At 36.5% G+C, this 12,500-nt stretch overlaps 1 protein-coding gene across 5 annotated transcripts in view; it reads right to left on the bottom strand.

Annotated features, from left to right (window-relative positions):
• Window positions 1-5,566, bottom strand: part of LOC122258125 (uncharacterized) — a 48,305-nt gene extending 42,739 nt beyond the window's left edge. Inside the window, exons 1-3 of one of the 5 annotated variants that reach the window (XM_043023870.2) lie at window positions 5,039-5,566; window positions 466-554; window positions 1-302 (exon numbers count right to left, since the gene is read on the bottom strand). The exon at window positions 1-302 is cut by the window's left edge and continues 547 nt beyond it. In XM_043023870.2, the coding sequence (XP_042879804.2) occupies window positions 1-302; window positions 466-546 (383 nt within the window). In that variant the 5' untranslated portion in view covers window positions 547-554; window positions 5,039-5,566. Of the gene's footprint in view, window positions 303-465; window positions 555-1,295; window positions 1,347-1,377; window positions 1,707-4,558; window positions 4,966-5,038 lie in introns of those variants that run through there. The other 4 variants (XM_043023892.2, XM_086548589.1, XM_043023881.2 and 1 more) reach the window with 4 other exon arrangements.
• Between the last annotated feature and the right edge of the window lie 6,934 nt (window positions 5,567-12,500).

Here is a 12,500-nt window from a genome sequence, read left to right on the forward strand (position 1 = left end):
ACTCTTCTGGGCGTCTTCTGTGGCTCATCATCTGGTATGGCTAGACCTTTGATTCTAAGGCACTCGGCGGTTTTTATAAGGCTCGATAATTCAGACTGAGCAACATCAACTTGCCCAAGGTACATGTAGTCTAGCAAATATTCAAGATCTTGTCTCCTCACATCTTTAAGTACAATGACAATGTTGTTGCCACTTGTGGAAGTGAAGATGTCACTGAAGTACTCACTACACGTCGATAACACAAATTTATGGGCTGGGTATAGTCTCCCATCACAGGCCAACGTCACATCCGTGTACGTGTGCTGGAAGGCCAAAGGGTTATAAGGTTACTACAGGAAACATCATAAAAGTCTTCTTTTCATAACAATTCCTTCAAAGCATCCATTTCTTAAAGCCTAAAATGTATACCACTATTCCTTTTCTCCCCCAGTCTCTCATTCTCTCATCCACTCGCTCATTACTTACCTTTTCCCGTAGGATGGAGAGGACGTGGAAGAATGTGGATTTGTGGTTGTTCCACTTTAATGACAGGAGGCCCTCCTCCATGTCTCAAGCTGAAAATCAAGTCATTCTATTAGAATCGCTTCTCAATTGTGTAAAGCAAAAAAAATAATAATATAATAATAATATCAAAATATAAAAAGAACTTTCCATAACAGCTCATTCAATGTAGTCAAAGTCTAGAGATAACCATAGTGACTAATCAGAAACTAGTAGGGATTTTCCCAACCCTTCTTTCACATCGAATGATAACAAGAATCAAATACATATGGTTTAAATTTCTGACTCTGATTCATCACTGGGTCATTATATATTCCAGACTGATAATATTGCAGTTTAGCACTGATTATGCTAAGAAATGATACAAGAAGAAAAAATAGGGAATAGGAAAATTTTCTTTTTTTTTCAAATGTTTCCTATAATGTTTCAAATTATAATTCATGCAATTTACCAGCTTGGACAAAAACAATAAACACAAGATAGGTTTCTTGAAGAACTTGTATTCAGTATCAAAAATAAACAATAATACAAACGAATAAATAACATCTCTGGATTCATCAGAGTATCCAATCACTAAAATCTATCACTAAAAATATTCCTCCTTCATGTTCAAGTGTAGAGCAATTTTTCAAGAAAACTAAAACAACAGTACAAAATAGTAATAAAAATGCACCAATTCATATCTCAAAAATCCTGTGGTCGACAGAAATCACAAGATCTGACATCTCACAAAGCATCCAAATTGGAAAACACGTCAGCAATACTTCATCAAACAGCACACTAAATTACACCACCAGAGAAGATATTGCTTTGCCTCTAAACAGCCTCCCTTCACACTCACAACTGATCTGACAGAAGTTTTCCTATTCTGCTTACCTAATCCAATTCACTGATAAAGCCTGATGATAAGCTTTATGGTAAGCTCATAACAAACGGCTACAGAATATTTGTCCCATATCTTTTCCTTAATAACATCAGCTGACCCAGTAAATAATACGAATGACAAGCTCGGACTAAGAGAGAGCATCCAGAATCCTAAAACAACACAAAAAGCACGTCCTCTAAACTCTGTCTCAACGTTATCAGTGAAATGGCAGGAAACGTTCCAGGGATAATCTCTGCTTCGTTACTCATTACGTTTGCTTATCAAGAGACACGTAAATTATCTTCCTTTACGATAGGCAAAGAATGTTAAAGGGTAAACTTTGGTAATGCAATAATCAAGAGGCACTAAAGAAGTTCCTGGTTAAAATCTCAATGGATATGCCATACAATCCTTTAAAACAAAGATCGGACATATCTCAACATCCTTTAGAGACATCCTTAAGGAGAAGTTTCATACCACAAACCGACTTGGGAAATCCATTAGAATAGATTCAAACTTGCAACCTCTTGTAACATTTTTCTAAGTGGAACAAAGAGACTACAGGATCATACATTGGCAAATGTGTCATTCAGCTAAATCTTACCCTGTAACTTATTCATACTTTGTGATTTGTGATACTTAATGGATATTATTTCAAAATAATGTCTTACTATTTGGCTCTTCGCAATCATAGGATACACTCATGTAAACCAAAGAACTTCCAAAGAACTAACATGTTTGCTAAAATAGTAAACAAAGCAGTGGGGTGTGGGAAGGGATGTTACCCGACCTGCAAACAGTCCTAAAATGCATCTTTACAAACATTTACCCTACATACCAGTAAACAGATGTAGGAATATATGACATCTGTTTCCCACTACTATTCATCCTATTCTCTTCTTTAATTATAATTCATTCTTCAATTCTCTTTGTTCAAAGTATTGATATACATTGAAATGACATGTGCAAAGGTATTCAAAGAATGATTAAACGTTTATTTTCTGTGAATGACAATGATGTGTTCATGTTATTGTACAAGTAATAGAAACAAAAGAGGTGACATTGTTTTTCCTTTGAACTTGAATGTTTAATGTTTTACACAACTTGAATCTTAACCCATTCACGCCGGGGCCATTCCGGCTTTGCACGGTCGCTATACCGAGGTTTTCGAACGCATCATCCGAACGCTTCGAGATTCTCGGGCACACGGGCCGCGAGCCTGGGCTGCCCGCTCGCTCACCCCGAGCGCCGGCCTTGGCCAGATATCTTGTCGGCGGCGTCTGACGCGAAAACCACGAAACGTGTCAGCACGTCATCCGGCATGAGTGGGTTAAAAACTCCATAGAGATAACACATTCAGTAAATGCTACTGAATGTTCTGATCACCCACCACCTCTGCATGCCTGTTAGCACTTAGGCAAAGGCTAGCAAACTTCTGCCATCCAGGTGGCTAGGCAGAGCTTGTTGACCTACCTGACGCTTCATCTCCAAATGTGGAACCAATCTAAGCTCAGTTAGAATTACAGAAGGTGGAGGTTCATTTGCTTTTGCCTGATAGCCACAAGGAAGGAGACAATCACATGACACTGTGCCACAATTGCAAGGTCCAAGCAGATTTGGATAGAACACAGCCAGAGTAAATAAGAGAAAAAGTACCATTTCAACAACCACAGCAGATTCCTCAGTAACCTTTCCCAAACATTCAACTCAACAGATAATACAATATTTACATCAATCAATCTAACAACTGCATCAAATCCAATACTTAATTTTTGTATTTTAGAAAAATACTATTCAGTTATATAAAATAATCTAAAGCAATTAACATGATGTCCACCACTCATATGCTTGCAGATAGAGCCTGCAGACCAACTTGGAATTCTATCGTCAACAACTGAAACAATATAAAACTCAACCTTGCCTGAATATACATGGAAGAGGTTTTCCAACTTCTGCCAGAATAAGAAGCAGAAGAATAAGGAGTCTTTTCTGAATGATTCCCTATTAACCCATTGGTTGCAGTTTTAATAAAATATGTAAACAGTCATGTGGCAGGTTTACGATACATGACACGGAGCCATCCACGTTTACGATCGATTCTGCCTCGACAGCAAATCATACCATCCACTATCAATGGGTTAAAGAGTACATGCTTATATATCAACAATTATACAATTAAGTATTGTGAAAGACCAGGTAATTGTCCAAAATAGGATTGGATCAAGCAATAGCCTTGACCTCTGCGCTTTGCACTTTAGTAAAGGCAAATAAACTTCCAATGCAGAATTCTTGCAAGACAGAGATGTGACTGCATATTTGTTAGACAGTATATTGTCACAGAAGTCGTACCAGAATATGCATGTGGTGGATGTTTGTCTGGCCTTAGCTTCAGCAATGAGTTGCATCATTGTGGGTACCCTCTTTAATACGTGTTTTTCCTAGCGCAGATTGAATATCTATCAAAAAATTAATTCCCGCTCTTTTCATCTTTACATGGACCTCCAAAACCCAAGAACATTAAAACAGCCATTTAAAGGGGGGGAAAATTAAATACTTTCACACACACACACTGAATAATAATACCTAAATATCATAAGAATACACCCAAGCATTGGCCACAAGCATCGTTCTGATCTCACCTACTGACGCTTGCAACACAATTATGTTGCACTTCAGATTCTTGGCCAAGTTTCATAGTTCACAGGAAATTTCAAGTGCATTTAGATATACACCTGATATAATGATACGGAAAAATCACATTTCGTTGGCTATTGCAGGGATCTTCTAGACTCTTGCCTTGTCATTTATTACCAGTATGATATCTCTATAACTATTAATGAATTCATGATAACTCGTTAGCCATTCAATGTAATTCTTTTCATTACCTCTAATACATAATTCAAAATTGATTATTACCTTAACAACAGTTGATATCTACCATTACCCTATCCAAATATTAAACAAAAAACTCACTCAACCACACCCCCTTTTCTGCAAAATACCCCCACCCAATAAAGGCAAAAACCTATAACAAAATGGCCAAAGTCCCTCCCACCCTACATGGCCATTGCAAAAGTTGAACCCGAGATGAATCTCAACCGCCTCCCCCCTCCCCTCCTCCTCCTCCCCCCTCCCAACCACTCTCGCCCCCCCCCCACCCCCTTCCCTGCCTGAAGCCTCGTCATTACTCACTCGTTACTCATTGATTACTTGTTGATTAACGAAAGGGGCGATTCGGTGTCAAAAGAATCGCCGAAATAGACCCGAGTGTCACCTACTCACCCGTGTCTGCCTCGTGGATGAGTCTAAAGGCACGGAGATGAGTCACCGAGGATGAGTCACGCAACTACGCCTCACTCCCTGACTCACCCGCTGCCAGAGCCTCCCGGATCCCCGATTATTAAACGTTCCTCTTCCCTTGGCAAGGTCATGGCCAGGCACTTACCATCCACAACGACAACGAGTGGTAGTCTTGCAACCTCCCAGGTGCAATACGACCCTTGCAGAGCCCGTGCGCACCCGAGACATCCCGAATATCCGATTTTTTTATCTCCGTGATCGCCATTGCGCACCCACACCCATCCTTCCCCCTCCTCTTTTCAATCCTCTTTTCTACGAACGTTTCGTCGCCCGAACGTTCCACTACGGTCGAATCCCACTCCAGCGTCTTACCTGATTCAATTCTCGCCGCTGATCAGGCTGTCAGGCGGGCAGAAGAGGCATAGGAGCGATTTTTTCCTCTCAATTCTCCTCAATGTGTTCCATGTTTAGGTTCTCAAGGACAGGTTCTCGTGATGGCCGAGGAGGGAGAGCTAAGTCTTCTAAAAACTGTCGAAGGCTTTATATTTCATCTTATTTGCCTTCCTCGTAGTTCGGAAGGGATGAATTGCAAGTCTTTGTTGACATGGTTTGTTTTTTCACTCCCTAAGGGTGCTTTGAGGATTGAAAATTGTAAGGTTTATAAAATGAGGATAGGCAGCAAACGTTGAAAATTCTTGTTATGTTTCAAACACCAAAAGTGGCTGCGACTTAGATTTGATTATCGTCGCTCAGTCCTTTCAAAAATCTTGTAATACCAACACATTACATCACATAAGCGACAGAATACATCGAAACTTTTCACCTTATCCCTACAACCCAACAAAGAAGAGAAAAACTCAACCAGACTTATCACCAATACACATCCAAATGCAGCGAACGCGACTGGAAACGTAACGTAACGTTGCCAGATGTTTCTCGCCGGTTCCAACACTCTAGCCACTACACGTTGCCGAAGCTCCTTTTCTCCGTTATTAAAACCACCTTAATTAAAGACTACCTCTCCCACTACGAGTTTTGACCGTAGGAGATTCATATTTCTGTTTCTAACCAGATACCTTCGGCGATCCGCAAGGCAGAGACTGACTTTGGTCTCTAAATTTTTAAATACAATGTAAATGGAAATAACCCCGATGACGGCTTGGACACGTGTACTTGAATGATTTTTAACAATCACTTAATGGATGGGTTCGAATGGCACTTTTGGCACCACGGAATTGCACATCCTCTAACACATTAAATTTAGCTCCTCATTTCATTCTGATCAGCCTAAGATATGCAAAATAAATACCTGAAATCATGTTGCCAATTCGTATGGCGTTCAAGTAGATACCCTGATAGCATTACCAACCCTGAAGAAATATAATTTAATATTTCTTGCCGCTTGCGTGTTCTTTAATCTGCCTCAGCTTATTGACAGGCAGCGATAGACTGTTTCCTATTCAAAGAACAGTTTCACAGTACAAAGAAAATACACACCATTCAAAGGTGAGGAATTAATAGTAGGAAAATTCGTACCATGGGGACTTGGCTACACTGAACGGATCTTGCACAATCAGACGTCTTGCAATGCTGTCTTTCGAGGGACGCAGACATTTCTTAGAATGCTCTTTGAATTAAAACAAAAAATACCGTTCCTGTGTTTACTTTGTGGGACATGGAATTCTGTTAGAACAATAGAAATCGCAGAAGTATCTTAACACTGTTCTTTTTACAAGATCTTAAAATAATGGCGGTTGAAATGGGTTTAACTCACGTAGACTCATTTTTAAGAGAGTGGCGGTTAGCATAGTTTTCATTTTACTTTATTTTTACGTTAGATAAGGGCGCTAGCTTGTAGAGCATTCATATAATCCTTTTTAGAATGTTCATTCGTTCAATTATTGTCCGACATTTCGTTGAAAAGTTGCACATCCGGACGTACTCCCCGTGAATACGTAATGTGATGTCCTTATCAGTCAGAACGTTGTGGAATTCTCGGATGCTCATGACTACATGGCATGTACGTAAACAGAATCTCTCTCTATCTATCTATCTATCTGTCTTTATCTCTCTCTCTATCTATCTATCTATCTTTATCTCTCTCTCTCTCTTTATATATGTATCTATCTTTATATCTCTCTCTTTCTTTCTCTCTCTCTCTCTCCCCCTCTCTCTTTCTCTCCCTCTCTCTCTCTCTCTCTCTCTCTCTCTCTCTCTCTCTCTCTCTCTCTCTCTCTCTCTCTCTCTCTCTCTCTCTCTCTCTCTCTTCTCTCTCTCTCTCTCTATCTCTCTCTCTCTCTCTCTCTCTCTCTCTCTCTCTCTCTCTCTCTCTCTCTCTCTCTCTCTCTCTCTCTCTCTCTCTCTCTCTCTCTCTCTCTCTCTCTCTCTCTCTCTCTCTCTCTCGTAAATATGAAACGTTTTGAATGAAGATAAAAGTGTAAACAATAATTAGCATATATTTTTCCTCTCCATTGCAACCAAAATATATAATTAGGCAAGTGTCGCGAATGAATGATTTTTTTTTATTGTAGACAAATATTTTCAGCGAAATACGTAAGCGGGAGATTAATACAGGCCTTATCTTCAAGTTTATCCGCCATCTTAAGTTCATTCAAGATTTGTTTTTTTTTTAATTCGAATCACTTGTTTTGTCTAACCGACTTGTCAATAAAGGAAATTTGAGTGATATTTGCGTGTGATTTATATTTTATTTGCACACGTAAATGTATTTCACTCAAATGTAAACATGTAAATATACGCCTGCTTTCGTAAATTCAAACTCACAGACTAACAGACTAATGCTGTAAAGAAGACAAGTGATAAAGATGGATGGGAATGGAGAGGAGACGCAAAAAGACACTCACACACACATACTCTCTATTTATCTTTCTATCTATCTATTTATCTATCTGTCATCTCTCTCTCTCTCTCTCTCTCTCTCTCCATCTCTCCATCTATCTCTCTATCTCTTGCAAACACACACACACACACACACACACACACACACACACGTAAACACACACACTCACACACACACACACACACACACGTAAACACACACACACACACACACACATACGCACACACAGTGGGTTTCGCCATGTTACCCACAGAAGAGCTTCTAGGAAAATACGCATTCTATCCGGGGTTTGAGACGTAGAAAACGTCACCAGAGTATTAAAATGATCTCAATACGTAAATAGCATAATAAAGATATAAATAATGTTGATAACAATATTGATGATAATAACTATGTCAATAATGATGATAATAACTATGTCAATAATGATGATAATAACAATCATGACGATAATTATTATGATATAAAGATGATGATAGTAATAATGATGATGATATAAAGATGATGATGATAGCTATAATGGTAATGACAACTAATTATGAAAGTAATGATGCTAATAATAACAAGGATAAAATTGATAACACTAATAGTCATTCCCATACTCATAATAACAATAACAATACCGACAGACTTACGATAACAATAATACCATGATAACAACAACATCAATAACAAAACTAATAACATTTGCAGCGAAAACTGAAGTACAGACAGGAATTTTCTAGACCGAAAATGTCCGTTAGCGTTTGAATTTATTTATAAAAACTTTGGACACCAATTTTGGCGCCTTAATTAATTTATTTCGGTACGTCCAGTCAATTGACATGACGGATGTACGACATTAGTTATCATTCACTTCTTTTGTCTGTCTTTGTGTCCGTTGTACATGCTGGAAAGGACATGACTACGACTGTGTAATTACGTAATGAAGGTATGTATATAACTGAGGCTTTGTAACTTCGTCATGGAGGTTATACAGCCAAGGTTAGAAAGTTAAAGATGTACAACAGATAAAGTTTGGGATTTTTTTTTTTTAATTTGACATTGAGATACGATATCGGAAATGTTTGATTGCACGAGGCACCTGCTCTGTGGACCTCTCATGCAACCTACGCTAAGTTATTTAAACACAAACGTTCTATCATTTGTAGTGCAGATATCAGTTATGATTTGTGTTGCAGTGCAATATTCATGCAAATCCTGATTCTAAACCATGCAAGTTCGTAATAAAAGTAAATGAGTCGGAACTGCTAATATTATTATATAAATTTTTTGAAGATACTGTGCGCCTTTTACGTTGCTTGGTAGCTTGGTCACGTGGTTTCTAACAGCTCAACTTTTCCACTTAACACACGCGCGCGATCGCATAAAAATATATATACAGGATATATATATATATATATATATATATATATATATATATATATATATATATATATATATATCTACATATCATTTTCAATAAACCTGTTTTGTGTATAGTGGGTTTCTCTGCCATTTATCAACACGGTAGAGTGTTTTGCAAGTCACATATGAATGTTTATATATACATACATACATATATAGAGATAGATAAATACATAGATGGATATTTCGATGTATATACATATACATATATATATATATACATATATATATATATATATATATATATATATATATATATATATATATATATATATATATACATATACACGTGTATATACATACATATACTGTATATATTCATATATATATATATATATATATATATATATATATATATATATATATATATATATATGTATGTATATATGCATATATGTATATATATATATATATATATATATATATATATATATATATTATATATATATATATATATATATATTATATGTGTGTGTGTGTGTGTGTGTGTGTATACATACACATTCTTCAATACTCTGGTGACGTTTTCTACGTCTTAAACCCCGGATAGATTGCGTATTTTCCTAGAAGCTGTTCTGTGGGTAACATGGCGAAACCTACGATGGCGTGTGTGTGAGTGTGTGTGTGTGTGTACATGCACACACATATACGTATAGATGTATATATATATATATATATATATATATATATATATATATATATATATATATATATATATATATATATATATATATATATATATATATATATATATATATATATATATATATACTTACTTACTTGGTTACTTGGTGGTAGTTACAGCATGAGCCCTATTAGAGGTTCATGCCAGGGCCATCCTGGGGGACCGCCCGTTTTTTGTCGGTTGCTAGCAAATGAATTTGATGAAGGATGGAATTTGATTCAGCCCTCGTTCTTTCACTACCACACGTTGGTGGTTCATCTGGCACTGAATGTAGCCATTTATCTAGTTTTCTTTTAAACAGTTCTACACTGCACTGATTTAGGTTTCTTATATCCTTCGGTATGCTATTAAACAATTTAGATCCGTTTATTAGGAAACTTTGTTTTTGCATTTTCATTAACAGGCATGTTTGTGCCCTTATCCCAGTAAGACAGCATGTCTTTCCCATGTCTGGGGGAATGTCTTATCTTAATTCCCCCTCCGTCAACAGGTCTTGGGTTTGGTGTTAGATTTTCAATAATTTTCCACACATATATAATGAAGTATCTCTCTCTCCGCCTTTGTAGTGAGTATAGTCTTTGATTTTTAGTCTTTCCCAATAGTTTAGACCCATCATATTATCTAACTTGCGTGTAAAGTTTGTTTGAACTTGTTCCATCAACATTATATCTTTTGTAAGATTTGGGCTCCATACATAGCACTGGTGTTTTAATCTTGGGGTCACTAATGTTTTCCATAGTGTTAAAAGGTGTTCTGGGTCTCTTGTGTTAAAAGTCCTCATTACCCATCCACTCATAACTTTTCCTTTATTGACAATCTACTCTATATGGTGACTGAAACTCATGTCATTACTCATATAGAGTCCTATATCTTTTACTATTTTTTTCTCCTCAATCTCCACACCTTCGACAAAATATGACTTCCTCTTAAGTTTCCAGTTGGTTTGTAGATCCTCGTTAAGTTTGTTTTCATTATCTAGTATATCTATGGGTGTACTTATTCTTGTATCATCTGCAAATGATGTTACTCTCGAGTGTTTCACACCATTATCAATGTCACCAATAAGGAATAACAAGGGCCAAGAACGGACCCTTGTGGCACCCCACTCTTAATAGTTATTTCTTTCGAGTAGAACTCATTAATTTATACTATTTGTTTACGATTTATTAGGAAGTGTAAATCTATCTTCCAACTTTCCCCCGATTCCAAGGTCTTTAATCTTATGTAGCAGAATGCCGTGATCTACTTTGTCAAAAGCTTTTGCAAAATCTAGGCATATTACGTCAACTTCTCTGTTTTCAGTTAGGTCCCTTAGTATGTGTTCGAAGTGTGTCAGGATCTGTGATAAACAATTTCTACCACTGCTGAATCCACGTTGCCCGGGATTTTTTCCTCATTACCAAATATTTTTATTAATATTTCTATTATATGAGATGTCAATGTTACTGGTCTGTAATTTTTGGCCTGACCTTTGTTTCCATCTTTATATATTGGAATTATGATACCCTCTTTCAGTAAGCTGGGGATAATCCCCATATCCAAAGATTTCCTCCACAAAGTAGGCTTTGCTATTGTTTCTTTGATTTTTTTTAAAAGATCGCTGGAATTTCATCTGACCCAGCTGCTGAGTTTGTTGAGATCTCACTTACTGCTTCAAGAATATCTTTTTCATTGAATATAAAGTCTGTGAGATATTCATCTTCGTTACTAATGATACTAAAATGTTGTTGTGGGTCTGATATTAACTTCTCTTTTCTTGGGACACTATAGACTTCTTCATATTACAATTTGAGTAATTTAGCCATTTCCTTTGAATCAGTTACCAATGCACCATTATTCTGAAGAGGCCCAATTTCCGTTCTCCTCTTTAACTTGTTTCCGTAGGGGAAAAAAATGCATTCTGTTTTATAGCTTCCACAGTTTTTTTTTCGGCTGTTTCTGGTTACTTATAGACAGTTTTAATCTATCTTCTAATAGCCTTATTTCTGCTTTGATCCTTATCCTCTTGACATGATCTGTTGTTTTTTTTCCAATTTGTTAACCTTATTTTTCTTGTTTCTTAACATGATCCTTCGATCTCTTGTTTCTATTGTTTTTCAAGGGGCACTAACATTTTACAAACATCTTTACATGCCCTATAAAGCTTCTTTAATATATACTTTGGTGTTAAGAGGACCTCAATATTTTTCAGTGACTCTTCTAGTGTTCTTTCCAATCAATATGATTGTGGGTAAAGTTAAAAAATCTGAATCTCTTTTCTGCTTTACTATCTGTTTTTCACTATTTTTCTGATTTTTTAACTTATTCATTGTGATTTCAAATATGTTGTGGTCTGATTGAGCTGTATAAGTTGATGATATGTTGTGTACATCTTCCCCTATACTAATAAAAACAAGGTCCAGTATATTTTCCTCCCTTGTTGGAATTTTGATAAATTGGTTAAGGTAAAAATTTTCTTCAAAATCTAAAAGCATTCTCGCTTGTTATTATCCATCTATAGTGGCATTTGCTCCTACTTTTATTTTCTTTGTTTCCCAGTCGATAAAGGGGAAATTAAAATCGCCAAGTATAATACAGTTTCAATTTCCCTTGTATTGACAATGTAATTACTAATAATGCCTAGTGATTCATTGAAAGATGTTTCTGTTGTTCCAGGAGGTCTGTATAAAATAATGTATAGCTCTTTTGTATCTCTTGTCAATACCCCTAGTATTTCTACTGTATTATTAGAGTATTCTAATACAATATCCATTGTAGTTGCCAATTCTTTCCCGATATAAAGAGCTACTCCTCCTCTGCTTCTCTTATTTCTATCTTTCCTTATTAGTTCATAGTTATTAATCTTGATTCCTTCATTTTTTATGTCTTCAATCAGATGAGTT

This window comes from Penaeus japonicus, unplaced genomic scaffold (assembly GCF_977035675.1).
Source record: "Penaeus japonicus unplaced genomic scaffold, GWHDUDI00000001_assembly GWHDUDI00000021, whole genome shotgun sequence".
NCBI lineage: Eukaryota > Metazoa > Arthropoda > Malacostraca > Decapoda > Penaeidae > Penaeus > Penaeus japonicus.